Source organism: Lepidochelys kempii, chromosome 2, assembly GCF_965140285.1.
Source record: "Lepidochelys kempii isolate rLepKem1 chromosome 2, rLepKem1.hap1, whole genome shotgun sequence".
NCBI classification, from domain to species: domain Eukaryota; kingdom Metazoa; phylum Chordata; order Testudines; family Cheloniidae; genus Lepidochelys; species Lepidochelys kempii.
The window spans coordinates 226,357,064-226,382,695 of NC_136381.1; the positions used below are offsets into that span (position 1 = coordinate 226,357,064).

A 25,632-nucleotide genomic window follows, 5' to 3' on the forward strand; every position below is an offset into this window, starting at 1 on the left:
GGGTCTTTGTTCACTCTGGCCCTCCGGTTATCACTAGGAGCTGATGGATAGAATATTTAGACTCAGGAGAATTTTAAAAAGTCTCAATTCAATTCATTTTTGTTTACTGTTTTAAAATTACTAGTTTCGGAATTTTATTGTAAACTGTTTCTAGCATGCTTTGCATGAAAGGCGTTAAAGAGCTATGGGTTTATGTAAATGTATATGGCACATAATAAATTGTGCATGTTTTAAAATATAAGTGAGCTTCAGACCATTTGAACCAGATGTTTAAAAAAAATCCTAATAAAATGTATACGTTACACAACATTTTCCAAAACAGACTGTAATGCCAGCAAGACCCAAATGAATTACATGGAGAAAACACGACTGTTTATGGGAAAATGTCGGCGATTAGAAACAATGTAATGCTCTAATCATGCATCATTAACAAAATCTAATACTAATGAATATAAAGCAATTGAGGGCTAATTGGTTTTTCTAGCATAATATGGATAATGCATATCTAGGGAACAAAAGGTAAGAATGGAATACTATTTATTTTCACAAGTTCTTCAGTTATATTTAAATATAATAAATGTTTTAAATACCCTTAATGGGTTCAATTTACATAAAATTCACCACTAGGATTTCAATCTGTTTATTTTGTGAGGAATTTTATTGCTGGCTAGAGTTGAAACTTAGTTCAAAGCTCTAGTAAGCACAGACTTTGAAAGACAAATCAGCAGATGGCATCTATACTGTTCTTTAATTCCTGATATTACTCTCATATCTCAGAAAAAAAATAAAAATTTGACTCATGATAGTTATTCATTTACATAAAGCTAAAAACTTCTATAAGACCGCTAAATCCCTCATATTCAACAAAACGTATTCTGTAGTTATAACAGCTTCACAAACAGATGTCCAAAGCCCCACAGAGTTAATAGTCTTAATAAAGCCATGCTCTGCTAGCATTCTGCTTTGAAAGGAAACCTGCTATAAAAGTAAATCTGTAACCATTTTAGTCACTTCATATTACTCCACAGAATAAAATTTGATCTCACATTCAATGAAATATTTCTTTTAATCATAAACATCTGAGAAAGTTCAGTGTAAATATGGATTATATATTTCTTCTGCAGAAAGGAGTTACTCATAACTTTACCAGTTCTGCTAACAATGTATTTTTTCCTGTAAGTATTCAATAGAATAAAGTGAACCTGCCAATATATCTTTCCAGCTTCTATGACACTTTTTTTTAATTATTAAAAAGAGTTGAAGGCAAAACTATCTAGTTACTTTATTTTAAAAAGCAGAAATCAATTAAGTAATAAATTAGGGACTATTTTCTAGAGTGGCTGTTTATTATGATAAGCTTGATAAAAGATCTAAGGCTTCCAAGAGACATGGTAGATTTAGAATATTCATTTTTGCACAGCTAAAATATTACAACTGGGACTCCGGGAACAAATCCATCAATTCTTCAAAGAATTCACAGTTTAGGTTCATGGACAAGACGACACAATTTTATAGACCTTGTTTTTGAATAAGAAGCATGAACAGAGTGAAAAAATATTTACCTCCAGATCCACATCCTCCACTCAAGACAAACTACATTAAGCATAACTAATCATATTTTATAAAAACATATATACATATACATAACTCTATACGTGTGCACACATTGTGTGTGTGTGTGTGTACACATACTCAACCGCTCTTTTTAACACATGACTATTGAAAGAATATGAATTACTAGTAACAGTTTAAGATTAAGAAAACAGCTCTGCCTGTAGTTTGCTATGTGCCATACCAGTGAAATGTACATTATATGGATAAGTCACAATGGTAACTAGGTACTAAGTATTATGTTTAAAGTAAAGATGTCCAATAGACATTAATAGATTTGAAATAGATATACTATTCGTACAAGTACAGATTAAATAAAAATCCTCTTCAAAACAGGTACAAAAGTCACTGGTCATAGGGACACCTATGGTTCTAGAAATGGCAACTATTCTATTAATATATTTTTAATGGCACATGCACAGAGATAAAGAACAAATTTGTTCCTGAAAGTAAAGACTATGGGTTAGGTACTCTTCTCCCGTTATCTGAGCAGAGGGGAGGAAAGCAGCATGAAACTGGGACAGATAGCATAGGAAAGAACAGAAGGCAGTGTTCCTTGGCACACTTTTAACTCCCTTGGGAGCCTGCAGAAACCACTCTGTAAGTCTGAAGGGTCCCAGAACAGATCTGGTAGTATGGCTGCAGAAGGGTGACCTCTTTTATAATTTTGTAGTTTGATATCTCATTTGATCTCCTATTGGAAGGTATTGTGTCATTCTCAAACGGAAAACACACTGGTGCACAATGACATCTAGTTTGGGGACTCCGTAAGGCATGTCTACACTTACGGCGGCGTGTAAAATACAGACATTACACACCCAGCTAGCACAGGTATAAACAGCTGTGTAGATGGTGAGACACCACTTAGGCGAGTAGAGTGGAATGCCCTACATGTCCGAACCTTACGGTATGTACCCTATACGGCTCTCTCCACCTTGCCGCCGCCTTTCACTGCTGCACACCACAGTGACAAGAGTGGATGCAGCTGGCTTTCACCGTTTTTTGCCCATATTCTAGAACGTGCTGCCAGTGTAGACAAGGCTTTAGTGTTTATTCTGTCCCCCAAACATGCACATATTTCCTATTATCATTAGATTATCATTATTTTTTATTACTATGACACAAGACACCTGGTTTCTGTCCCAGCTCTACCACTGACTCAGAGCGTGACTTTGGGCAAGTCATAATTATTCAGTGCCTCGGTTTCCTCACCTGTACAATGGGAATAATAATGCTTATCCACTTTTGTAGCTACATATACATAAACACACACTCTTACTATTTGTTTCAGCAATGCATTTGGATTTTGAGAAATTGATTATAGGAATGAAGACTGTCATGTATACATTCACTGCGATTCTTTCATCCTTCACTTAGAATCCTCAATTCTGGACAATTCTTAAAGCTTTTAAACAGGAGAAAATAGTATGTGTAACTTCTTTCAATGCTTAGCACTTCGTTAAGTGTCAAACTCTCCATCGCTTGGCATTTTAAATTAAATTTTTTTAAAAATTTGCTCTAGTTCAGCTAAAAGTCATTGTGATTTGATAAAGTATTTATTTATATTGGTACACAGGCTTAAAAAAGGGCATCTATCCATATGTTCTAGGAACCCTTGATATAACTTAAAAACATGTCACAAATAATCTCCTATGGATAGCAGTACAATTTAATATAACCCCCACCACCACCAGTACGCACTATGCAGGAAGTCGGACTAGATTACTGTAATGGTAACATCTGGCCTTAAAATCTATAAATCTATATTAATTTCACAACTACCTGGTTGGGTAAATAGAAAGGTCCCTGCTTCATTTACAGCAGGTCACTAGTTTTGTATAAGCTACAGGAAAAAGTGGCTTGGAATATATTTAAATCACAGAGGGAAAGGTTCAAAACTAATTAGTTCTGTGAAACCAAAACAGCGAGAGTTTTGCAAAAGCATGAACGAGAGAAGATCTTCTTAACCCTGTTGGAAAGAGTTGTCAAGGTGTGAGCAGAGTCTGAAGGAGCTCTCCCCTGACATCGAGAGATGAACTGGAGGTAAAAGACTTCAGGATCAGACTGTATTGGCATAAACACACCTACTCTGCCTAGGTATTCAGCTGACAGGTTGCGTTGCCAAAGAGATACATTTTGACTAGTGTTGGGTAACAATATGGTTTGGTACTGACTGCAGGGGCAATGAAATGTATGAGTAAAAGGGGAGTAGAACCATGCTCAGCATGCCTTGATTGAGGGGCTAGCCCTCAACTGAACTGTACTCGCTAAGCAGGGGTTAGGGATGCCAAAGCCCGGTGAAAAGAGAGAAAGGCTGGGAACAGGTGTTCATACCTGTGGTGTGGGCTCTGCCTAAGACTCCTAGACAACATTTGACCTGCAACAAAGACAGCTGAGTCATTGTTTTGCTAAGTGATCACTAGAGCTGAAGTCTCTGATAATCAGGTCTCGCTGTTGAGCCTTCGATCTGCTGCAGGACAGCGTTGCTGTAAAGGAGACTGCCCAGCCTGCACTAGCAGCGAGGCCCCCCCCCAGAAAGCTGGGTTAAGTGGCAGAACCTCAGCATGTGGCATTGCACAGAGTGGCAGGTGGCAGCAGAGAAGCAACAGCAGCTCCACCACCACCACCAGAGTGAACGATGGTGGCAGACTGAACGGTGGCAGCGGCAGCCAGTGACTGTCTCATCAGGCGGTGAACAGAGTGAGCCAGCTGCAGAAGCGTCAGCAGCAGCTGAGTCATTGCTGGATACTTCCCCCTTCTCTCCCCAACCCCCCACCCCAAAGAGTGGGAGGTGACCCCAAATGAACACACTGTGAACTCTGGGTCTTTGCTGACCAAGGACAGCCAACTGTCAGTAGGGTGCAGTGGAGGGAGAAGAGAGTGATGTGATTTGTTAAAGGGACATTCATTTGTTGGACTTTCCCATCACAAGATGGGAAACTGAGGCAAAGGACGCTGCCTAACGCACTATGGGGTCGGGTCAGCTTATGAATGCCTGTTTTTTGATTGGTTGTGGTGTTTTCCCAAACTAAGGCTTGGTTCCCTTTCCCTTTTAATAAAAGTTCTCAGACTCAGTACTCAAGAGTGGGGAAGGATTGCCTCTTAGAGGCACGCAGGGATGGTGTTAAGTTTTCCCAGATTACTGGGTGGGCACTCAAGTTGGTTCTGTGGTGTAATGTTCAGAGGAACCCCTAGATGTTGAACCTGGCCTTTGCTTCTGCCAACTTCACCTGGTAGAAGGGATACCTGATCAACATGGTGAACATTCCAAATACGAAAATGAAGCTAAAATGAACAAGCCATGAAAAGTGAGTTGAAGATGTGTAAATTAAGCTGCTGTCAAGTAAAATAGACACTGGGGAGCATGTCATAATGATGCAGAATACTGCGTTGGTACAGTGAAAATTATACCTTGTGTAGCTGCGGATCAAAGCTGTGGTTAGCTGGGAAGAATGACAGGAAAGACACAGCATGCCCAGCAGGCTGCCAAAGCCCACAGGAATTGCAACACCACACACATAAGAAAGCCAGCAAAAACCTACAGGAGCCACAGCTAAGAAAGCAGCCTGGGAGGGAAAAGGATGATGTGAATTCAGCAGATGCACAAGGAAAAATATGAGCTCAAAAATAGGAAGAGCAAGTAACCCCAACAATCACCTGTCAGGGACTATGACACCACAAAATTGAAAAGCAGACTATGAACATCCATGTGCATAGGGAAGATGATGTACTATTTGAGTGCCACAGTCCCCCAGAACATATGAAAAAATAACCATAGCCAGCTAGTTGTTCATAAAGGGTACTGGAATATAGTGAGACACAAACCAATATAGACAATGGTTAAGCCATGTGTTGACTGTATAAGCCGGGGTGGCCAAACCGCGGTTCGCAAGCTGCATGCAGCTCTTTTACAGTTAAGGTACAGCTTGCTGAGCCCCCCATGCTGCCCCATTCTCCACCTACCAGAGTGCGGGGGGGGGTTTGGGGGGGAGGGACTCTCAGGGCTTCTGCCCTGCAGCAGAGTGGTGGGGCTAGGGGCTTCTGCCAGAGACGACTGGTGCCTGCTGGGGCGGGGGGGCACAATTTAAAGGTTCAGCCGTCCTCAAAGCTTGAGTCACATCCTCCTCTTACCCTCAGCGGCCCCTCCCTGCAGCTCCCAGCTATTTGCTGCTACTTCTCCCCACAGCCACAGCTCCCAGATTGCTGGCTCCAGCAGCTGCGGTGCAGGGAGGGGGCCCGGCAGCACCAGGTGGCAAAAATCAGGGGGCAGATGTGACCCCACTTGCCCCCCCTACACATTGCCTCTGGTTTCTGCCCAGTGGTGGGGGGGGGGTCTTGGGGTTTCAGCCCCGTGGGGCACGCCTGCCTGGGCGCGGCTCTCAAACTTCTGATCATCATCATGTGCGGCTTGAAGGTCAATAAGCTTGACCGCCCCTGGTATAAGCATCCCTCATTGTCGTAAGGCTTTGAAATCACTTGGAAATTGCAGCTACTGCAGAATAAGATGGCTGGCCTATCTGAGTGGTATTTCACACAGATGTATGCTTCAAATTCACCACTTGCTCCCAGCGGATTCCCAGGTGAAGATTAGAAGGTATTGGCTTTGACCTATAAAGACCAAAAATGGCCTGGCTACCCAAGAGACTGCCCCTCTCCTCATAGTAGATACTGAAGCTGTTGTGATCAGCTGTGGAACTCAAGCTCTCAGTCCCCAGTTCAAATAAGGAACAGCAAGGGTCCTTGACTCTAGAACTTACTCCCCTTATCCTGAGCTCAGATCTATTAACTTTAATGACACTCTACAAGGCCTATTTATTCCCCAAGGTTTTCCCCTCACACAGTTAACGGTGTTGTGCACAACTGGATTTAGGATAGATTTGCCCCATCTTGGTTTAGGAAGAGGAATTTTATGGTGAGCGTGTTGGGGAGGATTTTGTGGATTGATCTGTTAGAGTTCTATGTTTTTATAATATTTTATGTGTACATGGAGGTATAGACAGATGCCTTTTTAGTAAAGTGAATTAAATAGTAGCAACAAGCAAGGGTAAGCGTAGAGGATAGAGATACAGAAGCCACAGGCATGCCAGTGGGATTCTTCACAAAGCACATCCAGAGATGTGTGGCAAGACAACGAACTGTAGATGCAGATCATGTTGCTCTGAGACTTGTTTTTCAATCCCCCACTGAGTACATGTACGTGACTACACAGCAGAGGAGCAAAACCCACAGCAGTCACAAGTATGCCAATAGAGAGAGCAAAGTAAGGCTACTCCTCCCCAAGTCCTCTCTAAGTATTTTCTGCAGAATGGAAAACATACCTAACCTTCTACCTTTTCAAAGCCACATTTTCAAAGTAAGATAACCTCTTCTAAAATTTCCATGTATCTAGATTACAAAGGACGATATCAGAGAAAGCATTTCTTGTGCTAATCTGTATTTTCAGTCAAATACAATCGAACAGTAATATTTTCGAAAAGTACCTACACTTCTTCAGTGGCTTAAGACCAACGGACAGTCAATGGGCCTTGAGCACTTGTGGCTGATTAGAAGCAAAACTGACAAATGATCACAACATTAGTCACACAGAAACGAGATGACACCTGCATCATTCTTCTGTGGTATTATCAGATCTATTAGCCTTATATCACTGGCTGTTTTTAGCAACATTCAGCTCAGAGTGGGATGCTAGATTCCAGCCAACATGTGGGGTAAGCAGGCTTCCAGACAGGACTTTATACAGCAAACAATAAGTTAATTACCGGTAGAGACAAAAAGCAAGTGGTGAACGTGCAGGACAGGAATCTCCAGCTCTGAGCGTGAAGACTAACATGAACTCAGCGAAATATATTGACCTATTTCTACAAAAGCCAGTGGAGCAACAAATGGCTGTTCTGCTATTTCTACAGAAAATAATTACCCTCCCAAGCAGGTAGGTATGTCAACCAGTTTAATAGCAAGCTAGCTTGTGTGTCTGTCTCCTCTGTTCCTAAAACAATACCTTACAGCTACTTCACAATCCTTTGCGGCCTTGGATCAACAGTATCTAGTTTAAGGAAGGAGATATCAGTCATCCAACTAGCTCTTAACCTAATTTTGCTGAGTTACTGTCCTATCTCTGTGCAGTAATGTGTTTTAGCAGGAAGGCAAGGTTGGGCCTCACTGAGCCCTCTGTAAATTCCATGTTACAAATACGGGAACAGCTTTCCATAGTTGCCGATTTAGTATGCATGCTACCACAAATTTTGGTGAAGGAATGGTATTAGCTAACTTTGCACTCTTATACAGTATGCAGATTTGCAGATTGTGAGCTTGGCCTTTGCTTTTTTATTATTAAATTCCCCTCACCATTTTAGAATCAGGACAAGAATTTAAAGGGGGAAAAGGAGGTCATTTTAACAAGCAATAATGGGAAACCTGGAAAGTGTAAAATACTCTAGAGGCAAAAGTTGGGGGAAAAAATTAGTGCCTAAAACTAGGCTTTTAAGCCCATATTTAATTTCAGCTATGCTGTGCTTCCAGCAACTCCCATTGAAGTTTACAGATGAGGGTCAGGGAGCTTCTGAGTGCCCTGCACTTCGTGAATCCAAAACTTATACTAAAGAGCAAAATTAGTGAAGGGCTTTATCTCTGAAAAGGCAAAAGATGACAACTAAGGAACCTGAAAAGCCAAAGAAACCACACTGCTTCAGCCAATCTCTTAACACAGGGTCACAGGCTACTAAATTCACTACAATCTGAGCAAATTTTCTCCATATACGAAGGAATTTGTCCCAGAATGTTGAGTTTCTTAAAAAAATTCTAAGGTTGACTTTTAAATCAGAGCTGCAGGAGGCTGGAAACTTGAAGTCATCTCAAGAATCTTATGTTGGGCTCCTCTTTTGTCAGTGTTAATAATGGCATCCCAGCCACCCCATGCAGGGTCAGAAAACCCATTTGTAATTAAAGTCTCAAGCTTTTGGGAGGTGCATACTGATAACTTAGAATGCAATGTGTCTGCAGAGTTCAAGTAGCGTTTTTAAAGTTTGTGGTTCCACAACGTATTTAGTATATTTAATAAGTGTTTATTAACACACAATGCTATAATGCACTTCTTGTATTTTGCTCCATCTCTGCAAAAACTGGGGAAGAAAATTTGACCTGGATTATTGCTCCCAGGTGCTGCACTGAAGAATAGATGCAGTCATTTCATGTAAGCCACAATCCTGCAATGAGCTCTATGTGGGTGGGCCCTGTGCCCTCAATAAAAGCAGCAGTGCTCCTCATGGGCGCAGGGTCCACCCACACAGAGCTCGTTACAGGATGGGAACCATAGAGAGGGTGGATATGAGAATGATTTACACTGGAAAACAGGGGGGACAAAGACAGTGGACCCTAAGGGGGGTGGGGGCTGTGCAAAGTCGAATGAATAACTGAGAACCTGAAGGCTGGGGTCCATCCAATGAAAGAGGATCCCAGGAGTACCTGTAGCGCAGTGAAAGAAAACTGACTGGGCCTGGGGCATTCTTACTGTTAGAAAGAGAGACTCAGGGATGCCAGTAATTGGACTGGGGAGAGCAAAGAGGATTGGGACTTTCCTAAAGACGGTAAAAGAAGCAGGTGAGAACACCCCACTTCAGGAGGTTTTTCCAAAGGTAGTGGGGGGACAAGAAGGAGTTGGTTTCAAAATAAAAACGCTTATATTGACAGAGGACTTGAAAAGTGGGGAGAATTTTATAATTTTTAAAACATGAAAGAACTGGTGGGGGGAAGGATCAAGAAGCAAGCAACAAAAAAAATGAAAACCGCATGGAAAGTAGAGATGCAACAAATTACATGACTTTTTTGTTTACAGATAAGCAGCACTCACTCTACTCAAGAGAGCAGTCTGAAAACTCAGTGTGAGAAGCAATATACTTGAATATACTGTCACACCTATAGGCTTTGTTCCCATTTAACTGGCATTTCTGAGCCTCTTGCTATAGACATCTTTGCTGAAAAATGCTGAGAGCTGTAACACTAGCAGTATGGATGCACAACAGAACAGAAATACAACCCACAATATTAGATTGGGTCTTACTGAAGGACTGAAAGCATAATCTTCACCAATCTCCTTAAGAGGCAATTGCCATAGTGTACATTGTTTCCCAAATCTCCTCCCACCCCCAAAAATCCTGTTCCCCCCCCACCCCACCCCCTTTTTTTTTTTGTTATTGTTGATGCTCGATTTCAACAGCCATCCCTGAGAGGTGTGGTGTGATAACTCAACTGCCATTATGTGGGGACTGTTGATAGAAGTAACTTTTTGATGGCGACCAAGGTACTTTGTACATATCCAGTTAGATGATTCGAAGACATAGCTATTACACCTACTATTCAGCAGCTATCCGAAGAATGCTGAGAGAAGAGCAGCTTGCATGCTTCCCTTGGATGTACATTTTCAAAGGGTTTAGCCAATGTAGGCATTCGACTCTTATTAAAAGTTAGAGGGAGCCATGTGGCTGAAGCCCAGCACATTACTTGCTTTGAAATTTGACTCCAAAATAGCTCACTTAAGGATGCGCTGAGTATCTCCCAGCCCACTGAATAGCGGTCTTAGTCCTCAACTGCACCTATTTTCTATGACTAGCCATCATAAAAATAGAGGAAATCATTTTCAGCATTACCATTTTAACCCAAAACTTGGTCCCAATCAAGGTGAGATATTAAAACAGCACAATATCACCTTAAAGGCAAAGAAAAGAGTGTTTGAACATTTTAAAGTCATACATACCTGTAAGGTTATGGCTAACTGAGCTAAACTAATGACTTGTGGGGTGGAAAGCTAACTCCATGTTCCTCCTAAACCTTCTCTACTTTGCCTATCTTCTGTTATTATTGATAACACTGTCATTCTTCCTGTGGCCAGGCCCCATAACCTGGGAGTCATCTTTCAGTCCTTCCTCTCCTTTTCACACAGACACTTTTCCTTAATGTTTGCCACTCACACCACAAAATGTAGGCCTTGATCTTGAAAAAGTTTTATACATGGGAGTAATCCAGGGGCTGCTCATGTGTGTAACATTATGTATGTAATTTTTCCAATATCAGGTCTTAGATTATAAGTGCATTGCAGAAAGAACTGTGTCTTCCTACTTAGTCTGTAAAGTCCTTAGCACGGTCTTGGATGCTGGAATAATACACTTTAGAAAGTGTTTGAGCCAACAGTGCAATGTCCAATTAAAATTTACCAGAGAAAGGTGTTCTGCATTAGTTTGCTTCATGCTAGAACCTCAGCTTCAGGTTCGTAAAACTCAACTAAATTTATTTTCAAGCGTGGTTAAACTGTCTTGCCTTTTAATTTTAAAAAAAAACAAAACGAACATAAGAATGGCCATACCTGGTCAGACCAATGGTCCATCTAGTCCAGTCTCCTGTCTTCCAACAGTGGCTGGTACCAGATGCTTCAGAGAAAGTGAACAGAACTGGCAATTTATCAAGTGATTCATTCTCCTGTCATCCAGTCCCAGCTTCTAGCAGTCACAGGTTTACGGACACTCAGAGCATGGGGTTGCCTTCCTGACCATCTTGGCTACTGGCCATTGGTAGGTAAGTTCACGGAGGATAGGTCCAACACTTTTTTGAACCTAGTTATACTTTTGGCCTTCACAAAATCCACTGTCAACGAGTTTGTGCGTTGTGTGAACAAGTACTTCCTTATGTTTGTTTTAAACCTGCTGCCTCAATTTCCTTGGATGACCCCTGGGTTCTTGTGTTATGTGAAAGGGTAAATAACATCCTTAATTCTACTGTCTCTACACATGACTTTAGAGACCTCTCCTGTATTCCCCCTTCTCTCTTCTAAGCTGAACACTCCCAATTTTTTACACTCTCCTCCTATGGAAGCTGTTCCATCCCCCCAAATCATTTTTGTTCCCTTCTCTGTACTTTTTCCAGTTCTAAGATATCTTTTTTCAGATGGGGCAACCAGAACTGCATGCAGTATTCAAGCTGTGCCATGTATTTATACAGTGGCATTTTAATATATTTTCTGTCTTATTATTTATCCCTTTCCTAATGGTTCCTAACATTCTGTTAGCTCTTTTAACTGCTGCTACTATTTTCAGATGACTGTCTACAATGACTTCAAGATCTCTTTCTTGAGTTCTAACAGCTAATCTAGACCCCATATTTTGTATGTATAGAATCATAGAATAGTAGGATTGGAAGGGACCTTGAGAGGTCATCTAGCCCAGTCCCATGCCCTCTTGGCAGAATTAAGTATCATCTAGACCATCCCTGACAGGTGTTTGTCTAACCTGCTCTTAAAAATCTCCAATGACAAAGATTCCACAACCTCCCAAGGCAATTTATTCCACTGCTTAACCAGCCTGACAGTTAGGAAGTTTTTCCTAATGTCTCACCTAAACTGCCATTGCTGCAATTTAAGCCCATTGCCTCTTGTCCTATCGTAGGACGACAATTTACCTCCCCCTCTTCGTAACAATCTTTTACAGACTTGACAACTGTTATGCCCCCTCTCAGTCTTCTCTGCTCCAGACTAAACAAACCCAATTTTTCTAGGTCATGTTTTCTAGACCTTTAATCAGTTTTGTTTCCCTTCTCTGGGCTTTCTTCAATTTGTCTGTATCTTTCCTGAACTGTGGCACCCAGAACTGGACCCAATAGTCCAGTTGAGGACTAATCAGCACAGAATGAGTGAAAGAATTAATTTTTGTGTCTTGCTTACAACATGCCTGCTAATACATCCCAGAATGATGTTTGTTTTTTTGCAACAGTGTTACACTGTTGACTCATGTTTAGCTTGTGATCCACTATGATCCCCACATCCCTTTTTGCAATCCTCCTGCCTAGACAGTCATTTCCCATTTTGTATGTGTGTAACTGATTATTCCTTCCTAAGTGGAGTACATTGCATTTATCCTTATTGAATTTCATCCTATTTACTTCAGCCTATTTCTCCAGTTTGTCCAGATCATTTTGAATTTTAATCCTATCTTCCAAAGCACTTGCAATCCCTCCCAGTTTGATATCATCCACAAATGGTATAAGTGTACCCTAGGCCATTATCTAAGTCATTGATGAAAATACAGTATTGTTGGGATTATGTTTACCCATGTGCATTACTTTGCATTTATCAACATTGAATTTCATCTGTCATTTTATTTCTCGGTCACCTAGTTTTGTGAGATCCCTTTGTAACTCTTTGCAGTCTACTTTGACTTTAACTATTTTGAGTAATTTTGTATTGTCTACAGACTTTGCCACCTCATTGTTTATCCCTTTTTCCAGATCATTTATGAATATGTTAAACAGCACTGGTCCCAGTACAGATTCTTGGGGGATCCAGTTATTTATCTCTTTCCATTGTGAAAGCTAACCATTTATACCTACTGTTGTTTCCTGTCTTTTGAACAGTTATTGATCCATGTGAGGACCTTCCCTCTTACTCCATGAGAGCTTAAGAACCTATGATGAGCGAACTTGTGAAAGGCCTTCTGAAAGTCCAAGTATACTATATCTACTGGATCACCCTTGCCTACATGTGTGTTGACACCCTCAGTGAATGCTAATAGATTGATGAAGCATGATTTCCCATAACAAAAGCCATGTTACCTCTTCCCCAACATACTGTGTCATCTATGTATCTGATAATTCTATTCTTTACTGTAGTTTCAACCTGCTTGTCTTGTACTGAAGTTAGGCTTACTGGCCTGTTATGCCAGGATCGCCTCTGAAGCCCTTTTTAAAAATCAGCATCACATTGGTTATCCGCCAGTCATTTGGCACAGGGGCTGATTTAAGTCAAAGGTTACATACTACAATTAGTGTTCTGCAATTTCATATGCGAGTTCCCTCAGAATTCTTATGTGAATACCATCCGGTCCTTGTGATTGATTACTGCTTAATTTATCAATTTGTTCCAAAACCTCCTCTATTGACGCCTCAGTCTGGGACAGTTCCTCAGATATGTCACATGAAAAGAATGGCTTAGATGTGGGAATTGCCCTCACATCCTTTGCAGTGAAGACCAATGCATAGAATTCATTTAAACTTCTCCACAATGACCTTGTCTTCCTTGGATGCTCCTTTAGCACCTTGATCATACAGTGGTCCCACTGATTGTTTAGCAGTCTTCCCACTTCTGAAGGACTTACAAAAAAAGTTTTTGCTATTAATTTTTAAGTCTCTTACTAGTTACTCTTGAAATTCTTTTTTGGCCTTCCTGTTGCACTTGACTTGCCAGAGTTTATGCTCCTTTCTATTTTCCTCATTAAGATTTGACTTCCAATTTTTAAGAGAGATCTTTTTGCCCCTAATTGCCTCTTTTACTGTGTTTAGCCATGGTGGTGGTGGTGGGTTTTCTGGTCCTTTTATTGTTTTTCTAATAGTGTTTATTATTATTATGGTGTTTTTAAAAAGTTGCCATGTAGTTTGCAGACTACAGTTTGCAGACATTTCACTCTTCTGACAGTTTCTTTTAATTTCTGTTTAACTAGCCTCCTCATTTTTTGTGCAATTCCCTTTGTTGAAGTTAAATGCTAGTGTAGTGGGTTTCTTTGGTATTTTCCTCCCTTACAAGGATCTTATATTTAATCACACTATGGTCACTGTTACTTAGTGGTTCAGCTATATTCACCTCGTGAACTTGATCTTGTGCTCCACGTATGACTAAATCAAGAATTTCTTCTCCCGTTGTGGATTTCATGACTAGCTGCTTCAAGAAGCAGTCATTAATGTGTCTAGAAATTTTCTCTCTGCCTCTCAGCCTGAGGTGACATGTTCTCAAGCAATCTGGGTATAACCGAAATCCCCATTATTGTTGGGTTTTCTGGTTTTGTATCCTCTTTAATCTCCCTGAGCATTTCACAGTCACGGTCACCATCCTGGTCAGGTAGTCAGTAGTATATTCCTACTATTATACTTTTATGATTCAACCACAGAGATTCTAAAGTACAGTTTGATTCATTTAAGGCTTTTACTATATTTGCCTGTATGCTTTCTTTCACATATAGTGGCATCCTACAGCACAATATACTCTTTCATTCCTATAGATTTCGTACCCTGGTATTACTGTGTCCCATTGATCATCATCTTTCAACCAAGTTTCTGTGATGCCTATTATATTAATAACCTCCTTTTATACCAGCCACTCAAGTTTCAGTATCTTGAACCAGATGTGCTCCATTGGTCTTTGGGTAACCAAAAAACTGACAAACTGGGTCAGACCAATGGCCCATCTACCCCAGTACCCTGCCTCAAACAGTAACCAGTATCAGAGCTTCAGGGGAAGTGTACAGAACACAGCAGCTGAAATGATCCACCCATCTTCCCCTCCAGATTTCTGGCAGTCAGAGGTATAGGGTTGCCACAAAAGTGTGGGGTTGTATCCTTGACCATCTTGGCTAATAGCTAGGGTCCTACCAAATTCATGGTTCACTTTGATCAATTTCACGGCCACAGGGTCTTAAAATTAGTCAACTGCACGATTTCAGATGTTTATATCTGAAATGTCATGGTGTAGTAACCATGGGGACTCTGATCCAAAAGGGGATCATGGGGGTGGGGTCCTAAAGCTCTTGTAAGGGGGTTGTAGGATTGCCATACTCACTTCTATGCTGCCTTCAGAGCCCAGCTGCGGAGTTTCCTGCAACTGGAGGTAGGTCCGATCTCCCCAGTGCTGCTTGGAGTGCCACAACCAGGGGCTCTTAGCTGCTAATCAGGGCTGGGGCCTCGGACAATTTGAAAAATGGGTGCCCCAGCCATGGCAGGAGTCACAGGGTGGAAGCCCGGATCCCTGGCTGGAGCCATAGGGGTGGAGAGGAAGGGCCAGCAGCCCCAAGCCAGGCCCCCCTGAGACTGGGCAGGAGCTCCAGGGGCTGGCAGCCCCAGTCTCTGAGCCCAGGTCTCTGAGCCACAAGGGGGTAGAAGCCCTGAGTCCCGGCTGGAGTCCAGGCCCCCGCAATCCCAGCAGCAGCCCCAAGCTCGAATGCCCAGAGTCCAGGCAGGAGCTGCAGGGGGTGGAAGACCCAAGCCCCGGCAGGAGCCTGGGCACCTCCCAGCCCTGGCAGGAGCCATGGGGGCGAAGCAGCAGGCCAGGCATAAGCCAGGTGGGAGAGGGAACAGTAGGCCCAGAGCCCAGGCACCCCGAGCCCTGGCAGGAGTTGTGTGTGGGCAGGGGCGGAAGCCCCGGAACTAGAGTGTCCCAAGCTCCGGCAAGAGCCACTGGGGAAGCAGTCCAGAGCCCACCTCTGGGGCTGCTGCAGCACAGGGTGGTACACACTCACTTCTGTGCTGCCTGTGGGGGAGGGTCTGATCTCTCCCCATAACAGCTGTGCAGGGAAAGGATAAGTCCTGTCTCATCCCAGCCCGGCTGAGATTACGGAGATCAGATTTCACGGGGAAGGTCTTATTTCACGGTCCGTGACATGTTTTTCACAGCCATGAAATTGGTATGGCCCTATTGACCTATCCTCCATGAACTTATCTAGTCCTTTTTCTTGAACTGGAGCTTTAAAAAGTTCATCTCTCAAATAGGCATGAACAGATTCACTTTACATCCCCATACAGAAATTTAAATTGGCACTGGGACAGGATCCCCAACACCTTTTATGTGCATGTGTGAAACAGTGCGACATGATACACAGATGAAAAAGTAAGCAGGCTTCACTTCTAATGGAACACCACTGGATTTTGAAATGAAACAGATGGGAAGCGGATTCTTCACAGATTTTAAAAGGTCCACGAGCTACAGCACTGCTTTTTTTAAACCATGGAATGGAACAAACTTGAATTAGGGGTGTATAAGTGGGATGTGCATATATCACTATGTCAATTTGTTGTTCAATCCATAGAGCACCAAGTTACTGGAGCAGGAATCATTATGGATTGTCCTCTAGCAAGAGACTAGAACTGGAACATAAGGAAAAGCACAAACAAGTTTGTTTACACTTGCAGGAGATAATGCTGCCCGCTTCTTGTTTACAATGTCACCTGAAAGTGAGAAGAGGCGTTCGCATGGCACTGTTGTAGCCGGCGTCACAAGCTATTTACATGCCAGACGCGCTAAAGATTCATATGTCCTTTCATGCTTCAACCACCATTCCAAGGGACATGCACCCATGCTGATGATGGGTACTGCTCAACAACAAACCAAAGCAGTGCAGACCAATGCATGTTCACTTTCATCATCCGAGTCAGATGTCACCAGCAGAAGGTTGATTTTCTTTTTTTTTTTTTGGTGGTTTCCACATCAGAATGTTGCTCTTTTAAGACTTCTGAAAACATGCTCCACACCTTGTCCCTCTCAGATTTTGGAACATACTTCAGATTCTTAAATCTTGGGTCAAGTGCTGTAGCTATCTTTAGAAATCTCACATTGGTACCTTCTTTGCGTTTTGCCAAATCCACAGTGAAAGTGTTCTTAAAACCAACAACATGTGCTGGGTCATCATCCGAGACTGATATAACATGATATATATAGCAGAATGCGGGTAAAAAATGAGCAGGAGACCTACAATTCTCCCCCAAGGAGTTCAGTCAAAAATGTAATTAACACATTTTTTTTAACAAGCGTCATCAGCATGGAAGCATGTCCTCTGGAATGATGGCTGAAGCATGAAGGGATATACAAATGTTTAGCATATCTGCACTACGGTGTTTATCATTTTAACAGTGCGAATATCTGTAGTAAAAATAATATAAAGTGAGTACTGTACACTTTGTATTCTATATTGTAATTTAAATAAATATATTTGAAAATGTAGAAAAATATCCAAAATATTTCATTTCAATTGGTATTCTATTGTTTAAACTGTGATTATTTTTTTTAATCGCAATGAATTTTTTTAATCATGATTAATTTTTTTGAGTTAATCACATGAGTTAACTGCAATTAATCGACAGCCCTATTATTAACAAGTACAGTTTAAAATTCATGATACTGATTCTGTAATTCAAATCTATTACTAATTTGCTGTTGATTACAATGGAGAAGCCATGAAGATTTGTTAAAAGTCCAATACAGCCCCCATTAAAATTAAAAAGTATTTCTAACAAATCTACAGGTCCACTCCATTACAAACAAACAGAATATTTCTAACCAATCTGAGTTTATAAACACATTCACAGCTTATCACTGAATGAATAAGATTTTTTAAATTAATTTCAGATCACCTATATGGATTTAAGGGAACATGTCCGGCAAATATGTTTCTTTAGTTCAGATTAACTGGAAATCAATTTGTAGGATATAATTATAGCCAGACACTCATTTTAAGGCTATGATTTTACTGGGTATTTTGGGTGATAAGCCACAAGGCTGAAACTTATGTGGTTTCCTATATTACTAGAATCCCAAGAGAAAAGTAAGTTTATTCTATTTACTGATAATATGTCTGGTATTTATTAAGGCATGTAATTAAACAGTAACTGCACTTCCTTGAATGAAATTTAGATCTTTTGTTATTTCTTTAGACTGTGACAGGATTCTAATACTTAATGGATAAACAGCAAAATTTCTACTGCCTGATAGGGAAGAAAAAGCTGGGTCTCCTCTTAGCGATTACGTCACAAGGAATATACTTAGTAAGTGCATACTTATTTTATGTTTAGAAATAATTCTTTGCTACTCAAGCCAGTCAAAAGTTTTTGTTCCTGTTAGTCTAAAAGCTATTGAGAGATAACATCAGCCTCATTTTGATTCTCTGCAAAAAAATTTATCTATTCACTGCACGATTAATTTTGCACTATTTGCAGTACTACATGTTCCATTAAATTAGGCATACAATGTTAACATATCTGCTATCTTCTTCCTTTCAGTAGTCATTCTGTCATCTGAACTAAACGAAACTGAGGCTCCTCTCTGATGGGAAACACTGGGGCTTGATAGCACAGAGTAGCAATGCTCACTAGCGGGGTGCGATTTCTGAAGCACACCAGCCTGTTGCATGCTACACTGATCCATGTAGACCCTGTTGAAATGATCTAAAAGTTCCCTAGAGTGCATTAATTTAGCTGTTTTAGTTGGTACACTTGAGAAATCACACCTTCAGTGCACATTACACCTTCAGTGCTCTATATAGACAAGCCCAAAGTGTCCTCTCTCTATGACACATTGGAATAAGGTTCTTCTCAGAGATGCACAAGTGTACCAGGCCCCTTCAAGGAGCTGCTTTATTAGTAGTATTATGAAAAATTCATGTATACATACTATAATAAGTTAAAGCACTACTTCAGGGTAAGATACGATCCCTGACAAAAAGTGAACTGGAACAAATAATAATGTATGTGGTAATAGTGGTTAAATTCAACATGCTTTTAGCATTATTCACAATCAAAGCAAAGTTACTGTCCCAAGAGGATTCTTTTCCTCAGCTATTGCTGCAAATACCATGCACTGGTAAATATTGGGTAAATTGGGTAAAAATAAATGGGTAAATATTACCTGGGTAAATATCACCTGTGTAAATATTACCTTGATTTTTGAGGGTGGGTTTCTATATCATAATATATCTGCTTTTGTGAATGAACTGACAACAGTGCAAAATTATGTTAGGTCACATTATGCTACCTCAGCCCCAAAAAACTATAGAACAACAACAAAAAATAAAACTACAATATTTGTTTATCATTGTTCTAAGCAACTCAGAAGACATCACTATCGATAGAAGGTTTTCTAAATGGTCTTAACTAACAAGCTGAAATACTTGGAAGGATTGATTTTTCATGTGTATATTGAGAAAATACTGAAGGAGGAACTCATTGACCGATATAATGAAGTGTACAAGATTCTGAGATCCTATTTAAGAAAATAACAATGCAGAGCTATATTAAAATGTCCTAGCACAGAGGTACTATAATATCTTACGTTACAATCCTTCACTCTGATCAGTGCAAGAGGACCTGTAGATTAGCACTGAAGACAATGGCATTGCACATGAATGCATCGATTCTGCATCCAATTGCAGGATCATAGCCCATGTATATAAAATGTTTGCCAACCCTTTCCCCATATTTAATAATAATAATAAACCCACTTACTTGCTTTTCCCTTTGTACACTGTAGCATATGATCCTTCCCCTAATTTTTCCAGTTTTTCGTAAGAGTCTGCTTTTCCAAACTTGGGGCTTGTAGGCTAAATAAAAATAAAGGATGGAACTTTCAGCATTAACACCAAAATTAACTGCTTTGATTCAACCATGAAAGACTAAACAACATTACCGAAACGGATGGGATTATGTCTGAATTTTTTTAATATTGGCTGCAAGAATCCAGCAGAACTAATGTAGAATGTTTAATAGGCTGCTCAAATAAACATCATTCAACACTCCAGATGGTGGTTACCTATTTCAACCATATTCTTGTATCAGTGGAGCCATCAAAAGGAGGCTTGTGTTTCATTTTTGGCATAGAAAACTTTATATGCAGAGGTGGATCATTTCCAACTAAACCAACCAATCTGTTTTAATAAATGTAATTCAAGATTCTAATCTTCTCTATAAAATGGGCAAGGTAATCACATAGGCCTGCTTAGATGAAAACATGTAAAAAATACTGTCAGTGGCACTTAGGGCACTGAGCACCTCCCAGAAGATCTAAATATCTTATGGAATGGGCCCCGTAAGAGTGAATTTCACTTCTGAATTGATCCTAAAATTCTTTGGTTTGCATACACAACCAAAGCATGCCTTTTAATGGTGTGTGTATGCAGTATGGCTTTTTATCATCTTTATTCTTAATGACTGCTGCCTGGGTTTCTATAACTGAATCAAGTTAACTACGGTACTTTGTTCAGTGAAAAAGCAAAAGGTCAGATTTTCAGTTAGTGCAATCAGACATAGCCCCCACTGGCTTTAGCAAGAGCCCTAAGGAATCTGCCCTAAGCTTTTACACAAACCTAACAAAACTGACAATAACTAGAGCTGTGAAGAGTAGAAGTTCATACTGCACCTTTAAAAATATACTCTAAAATGATTAATTTGGAAGTGCTGAAAATAAGGAAAATTATGCAGAGGGCTCTGTCTTGTAAAATTGCACCATTTATCTTCATTTTGTTAAACAGAGCCTACTCAGCAGGAGAATACCAAACAATGTTTCTCGCAATCTTCATTATTTCAGTACAATAGTCTATGAAAACAATTACGTACATAACTGTGTCACTTTGTAGACATGAATCTCTGATACATATGTGAAAGTATACATGTATATATGGAGAGAGAGAGAGAGAGAAAGTTATGGCATACATGAGGGTGCAAAGTGGTATAAATATTTCTGGTCAAAGAAAACCACTCTGTTTTTGCAGAAATTTTCAATTTTTGATTTTCAGTCACGGATTCATTCTGGGTTCCTCCCTCTTATATTTTTCCAGTGCAAAAGGAGAAGAAGAAGAAAAAAAGAGAGAGAAAGTGAGATTATGTTTAAACTATTCTCTCCCCTTCCCCCATTTTCCACCAGTGGAAGAGGAGAATAGGGAGGGGGAAAAACTAAAAACACAAAAATTAAGGACCAAAAACCTAAATTAAATGAAAATGTAATCACTAGAAGGAGAAGGATCCATCAGACAAGGTTTGTCTGCTATCAGCTTGCTTCCAAGTGAGCCATTACCAACAGGTATGGATGTGTATTTGTTTGAGGGCAAGGAGAAAGTAGTCCACAATATAGTAGGTTTGCAAAACTATCAAAAAAAACCAACCACCCACCTTTGAGGCTCCTCCATCACTAGATTTCCATGTTATTCGGATATGATGAAGCTGGTTTACTGTGTTTTACTTTTCTTATATGTAGTTTGCCTATTTTCATGTTGAGACTTACTTGTTCCGTTGTTTTGGGATTTTTGTTTTGTTTTGTTTTTTTGTTTTTGTTTGTTTTATAATACCGCCAGTTGCCATAACGTAGAGGTCTTAAGAATCGCTATTGCTTCAGGGTTCTGATAGGTAATCCATTACCATAAAAATCAAATAATTATTCCCTCAACCACAGACTCACTTCCCCTTATTCCAGCCGTCAAAAATATTGGTTTAAAATCATAGCTATTTGATTCACTCCCCGCTTGGAAGCCTGCTGCATCCCCACTGAGAGTAGGCAGAGGATGAGAAGAGCTTGCATTGGGCAGGACCAGTATGATGGCCATAGGAAGAGCTCACTACTGACTATGCAGGAGAGGTGCCTGTGTTGACTGCCTCTGCCTGATGGGTACCTCTGCCACATGCATCAGCAGCTGTTGTGCTACAAACTCCAGCTTCATAGAAGCAGGATGGGCCTTGTCTCTCTTACTATGCAGTCACAACTCCCAGTTGGTCCAGTGCCTGGTCATGCTGAGTGAGAACAGCCCCAAAGCAACAAGAAAACTATTCAGTCACCATCTGTCCAGACCCAGCAGAAAGACCTGGCAGCTCTTCTCCCCTTTGCAGACCGTGATGCCTCAGTACCCCAGGTTGGCCCTCTGATCTAGCAAAAAGGGTGTCCTTTCAGTCCTCCTGAAGTGGCACAAGGCTCTGCATTGGATTCTGGATCCACAAGTTATCCCACCCAGTGGTCCAGCTTGGCTTTCTGATCTAGCTGGACCACTGGGTGGGATAACTTGTTGATCCAGAACCCAATGAGATCCTTGCCACTTCCAAAGGTGGAATCAAAGTGTACACAGTCCAGGCAGTGTCAGACCCTACTGGTGTGTCTCCCCGCAATACAGTGTAGGATGTTGTAGGCCAGGTGTTCAGGCACCTAAAGAGGCATATTGGTGCTTAATGGTATTTTCAAAAGCTGCTATCTGCATCTTTAGATACCTATATATCTTTAAAAACTGGCCCTTTAATTTGTTCGGTTACTCCCTGTATTATCTTTCAAAAGCACAAATTAACAGAGGCTGCTGCTATGATACTTTAGCATGAAACTTGCAAACTAATCTGCAAGATATTTCAGAGACCACAAAAAACTTTGAAAAGTGATATTGAGAATGCACACCACATGACAATTAATCTTTGAAAAAATTCACCAATTGCTGATGCTAGCAGTTAATAATTTTGATTATTAAACGTGAAAATAAAATTGACACTAATTTACATTTCACAATTTCACATGGTACCTTTCTACATTTCACTCATCTTAGAAAATACAGTATACTAGTCAGTTTAATTTTCTGGTTCTTAGTCAATAGCCTTGTATTGCAATGTCTGGGTTGAAAAGGCTGCAGAGGTTGATCTTCTAAAGAATTGAAACAATCTCTATTAATATTAAATTTTGTAAAATTTTGTTATAAGTTATAAATTTGGAGTCTAAATCATCTGAAATGCCATGTAAACTCTGAAATCCCAAATGTTTATATTTAAATACATTACTGCATACACAAAATTGCATTGGGTTTTTTTTCCTCCTTTCAGTACATCCAGTTTCATATGTCTATTTCTGAAATACTTTACAGAGCAAAATCCATAGCTATAGATCTTTCTATAAAATACAGGAAAGGCCACTCATTCCCATCTATTTTAAATTAGCCTTTGATTGTTACAGCAAACACCACCATTTTTAAAGTTAATAGTACAGTATATAAAAAAACTGAAGACCTTAGAACAGTTTATTCAATCCACAGCTTTCAAATGTTTAAAAATTATTTTTCTTTTTTGTTCAAAACCATGTTTCTTTTGATAAATCAGCTGTCACAAAACAGAGAACATGCAGATAAGAAACTACAAGCCTTTTGGATGACGACAGAATATAAGTGATTTTGAACATATGTGTGGAGGCTGATTTCAATCCCTCCCAAGCATAAATTACAGTACTACAAAAAACACATGATGTTAATATGATGGCTGAATTTAGCCTGAAGTCACTTTTCTGTTCACATTTAAAAAAATTATTAACAGAACCTATGACTTAGGTATGTGATAATAAAAGCAGAGGTTTTAAAAGAGATCTTTCATTATCTGGAAGATAATTTTATCTAGATGGCAGCTACTCAAGCCCCTGAATATGACACTTGATTTCTCTTTGCTCAGGAGGTAGCAAGAGATGTGGTCAATGATGTGCAGATGACTTGTGGATATAGTTTTTTGAGAAAAGAAAAGTTTCCTTTTAAATATAAGCTTGACCCATAGGGGAAAAAACGGTTACTAGCCTTCCTGCTGTTCAAGATATGTTGCTCAGGTCCATTCCATGCTAGGTATGTGTGTGCCACGTGCACAGATGCTGGAGATTTTTCTCTCAGTGATATCCAGAGGACTGGCTGTAGTGCCAGCATAAGGGGTGCCACCGGCTCCGCACCCTCTCAGTTCCTTCTTGCTGGCAACTCCAACAGAGGGGTAAGGAGGGTGGGTCATGTAATGGACAGGAGCAACACATCTTAAAAAACAAGTTACAAAAGGTAGGTAACTGGTTTTTCTTCTTCAAGTGCTTGCTCATGTCCATTCCATTCTAGGTGACTCTCAAGCAGTACTCCAGGAGGTGGGTGCAGAGTTCATGGATGTGCTGACTGCAACACCGCTCTCCCAAGACTGGCATCATCACAGGCTTGCTGGACATAGTGTAAAGGTATGAATCAATGACCATGTTGCAGCCCTGCAGATGTCCTGGATTGGTACTAGTGTGAGGAACGCTGCCGACGAAGCTTGGGCTCTCATGGAATAAGTGGTCAAGATGGCTGGAGGCAGAACCTTCACCTGGTCGTAGCAAGCCCAGATACATGCAGTTATGCAGGACGAGATTCTTTGGGATGACACAGGCAGCCCTCTCGTCATTTCTGCTACTTCTACAAAGCGTTGTATAGACTACTGGAAGGGCTTAGTCTTCTCAACATAGAAGGCGAGGGCCCACCTAACATCCAAAGCATGGAACCGACATTCCCCAGCAGTCTTGTTAGGTTTCGGAAAGAAGACAGGAAGAAAAAAAATGTGTTGGTTGTTTGGAATTGCGAAACCACCTTTGGTAGGAAGGCCGGAGGGGAGTGCAGCTGGACTTCGTCCTTCAATAACACAGTATAAGGGGGGTTCTGATGTCAGGGCTTTGATCTCTGAGACCCTTCTGGCCGAGGTGACTACCATCAGGAAGGCAACCTTCCAAGAGAAGCAGTATGGGGCAAGATGCTAACAGCTCAAAAGATGGCCCCCTGAGCCTCGACAGCACTAGGTTTAAGTCCATGGCAGAATCGGATCACAAACCTGAGGGTAGAGTCTTTCCAGGCCCTTGAAAAATCTGACCATCTTGTGGGAGAACACTGATCTGCCCTGCACTGGAGAGAGGAAGGTTGAGGTAGCTGCCAAGTGGACCTTAATAGAGGAGAGAGACGGATCTCGATGCTTTAGGTGGAGCAGATAGTTCAAGACAGACTGCAGGGAAGACCGGGATGGAGAGAGATTCAGTTTGGCCATGAAAGTAGCCCTGGTGGAAGGTTTTCTGCTACCTATCAGGACTTGCCAGACTTGTTCCGAATAGGGCTGCTTTTCAGGGTTCAGCCATGCAGCAATCATGCCATCAGGTGCAGGGATGTAAGGTTCGAATGAAGCAACTGGCTATGGTCTTGTGAAATCAAGTCTGAGTGGGATACAAGCATGGGTAGAGCTGCCACTGAAAGATCCAGAAGCATACTGAACCAATGCTGAAGAGACCATGTGGAGTTATCAGGAATAACCTTCACCTTGTCCCGCCTGATTTTTAGGAGGAACTTGTGAACCAAAAGGATCAGTGGGAAGACGTATAGTAGGCAGTCTGCCCAGGAGAGGAGGAAGGCATCGAAGAGGGAGCCCCAGCTGTGCCCGTTCAGTGAATAGAACTGATGGTATTTCCTGTTCTGTCTGTGGCGAACAGGTCCACCTGGGGAGGCCCCCACTTCTGGAAGATGACACTGATGACCTCCGGATGAAGAGACCACTCACGGTGAGAGGCAAAGGACCTGCTGAGGCAATCCACTAATGTGTTTTGGGCTCGGGGAAAATGTGATGCTTCCAGGTGAATGGCATGTTTCAAGCAGAAGTTCCCTGGCACAGGGCTGAAGATTGAGCCCCTCCCTACTTGTTGAAGTAATTCACTGATGCAATGTTGTCCATCAAGACACG

The 25,632-nt window shown here is 41.0% G+C and overlaps 1 protein-coding gene across 3 annotated transcripts in view; it reads right to left on the minus strand.

The window, feature by feature from the left end:
* Nucleotides 1-25,632, minus strand: part of CDK14 (cyclin dependent kinase 14) — a 495,570-nt gene that overhangs the window by 318,249 nt on the left and 151,689 nt on the right. For all 3 annotated transcript variants that reach the window (XM_073334004.2, XM_073334007.2, XM_073334006.2), the window contains one exon: nt 19,630-19,724. In XM_073334004.2, coding sequence (XP_073190105.1) covers nt 19,630-19,724 — 95 coding nt within the window. The remainder of the gene's footprint in view (nt 1-19,629; nt 19,725-25,632) is intronic.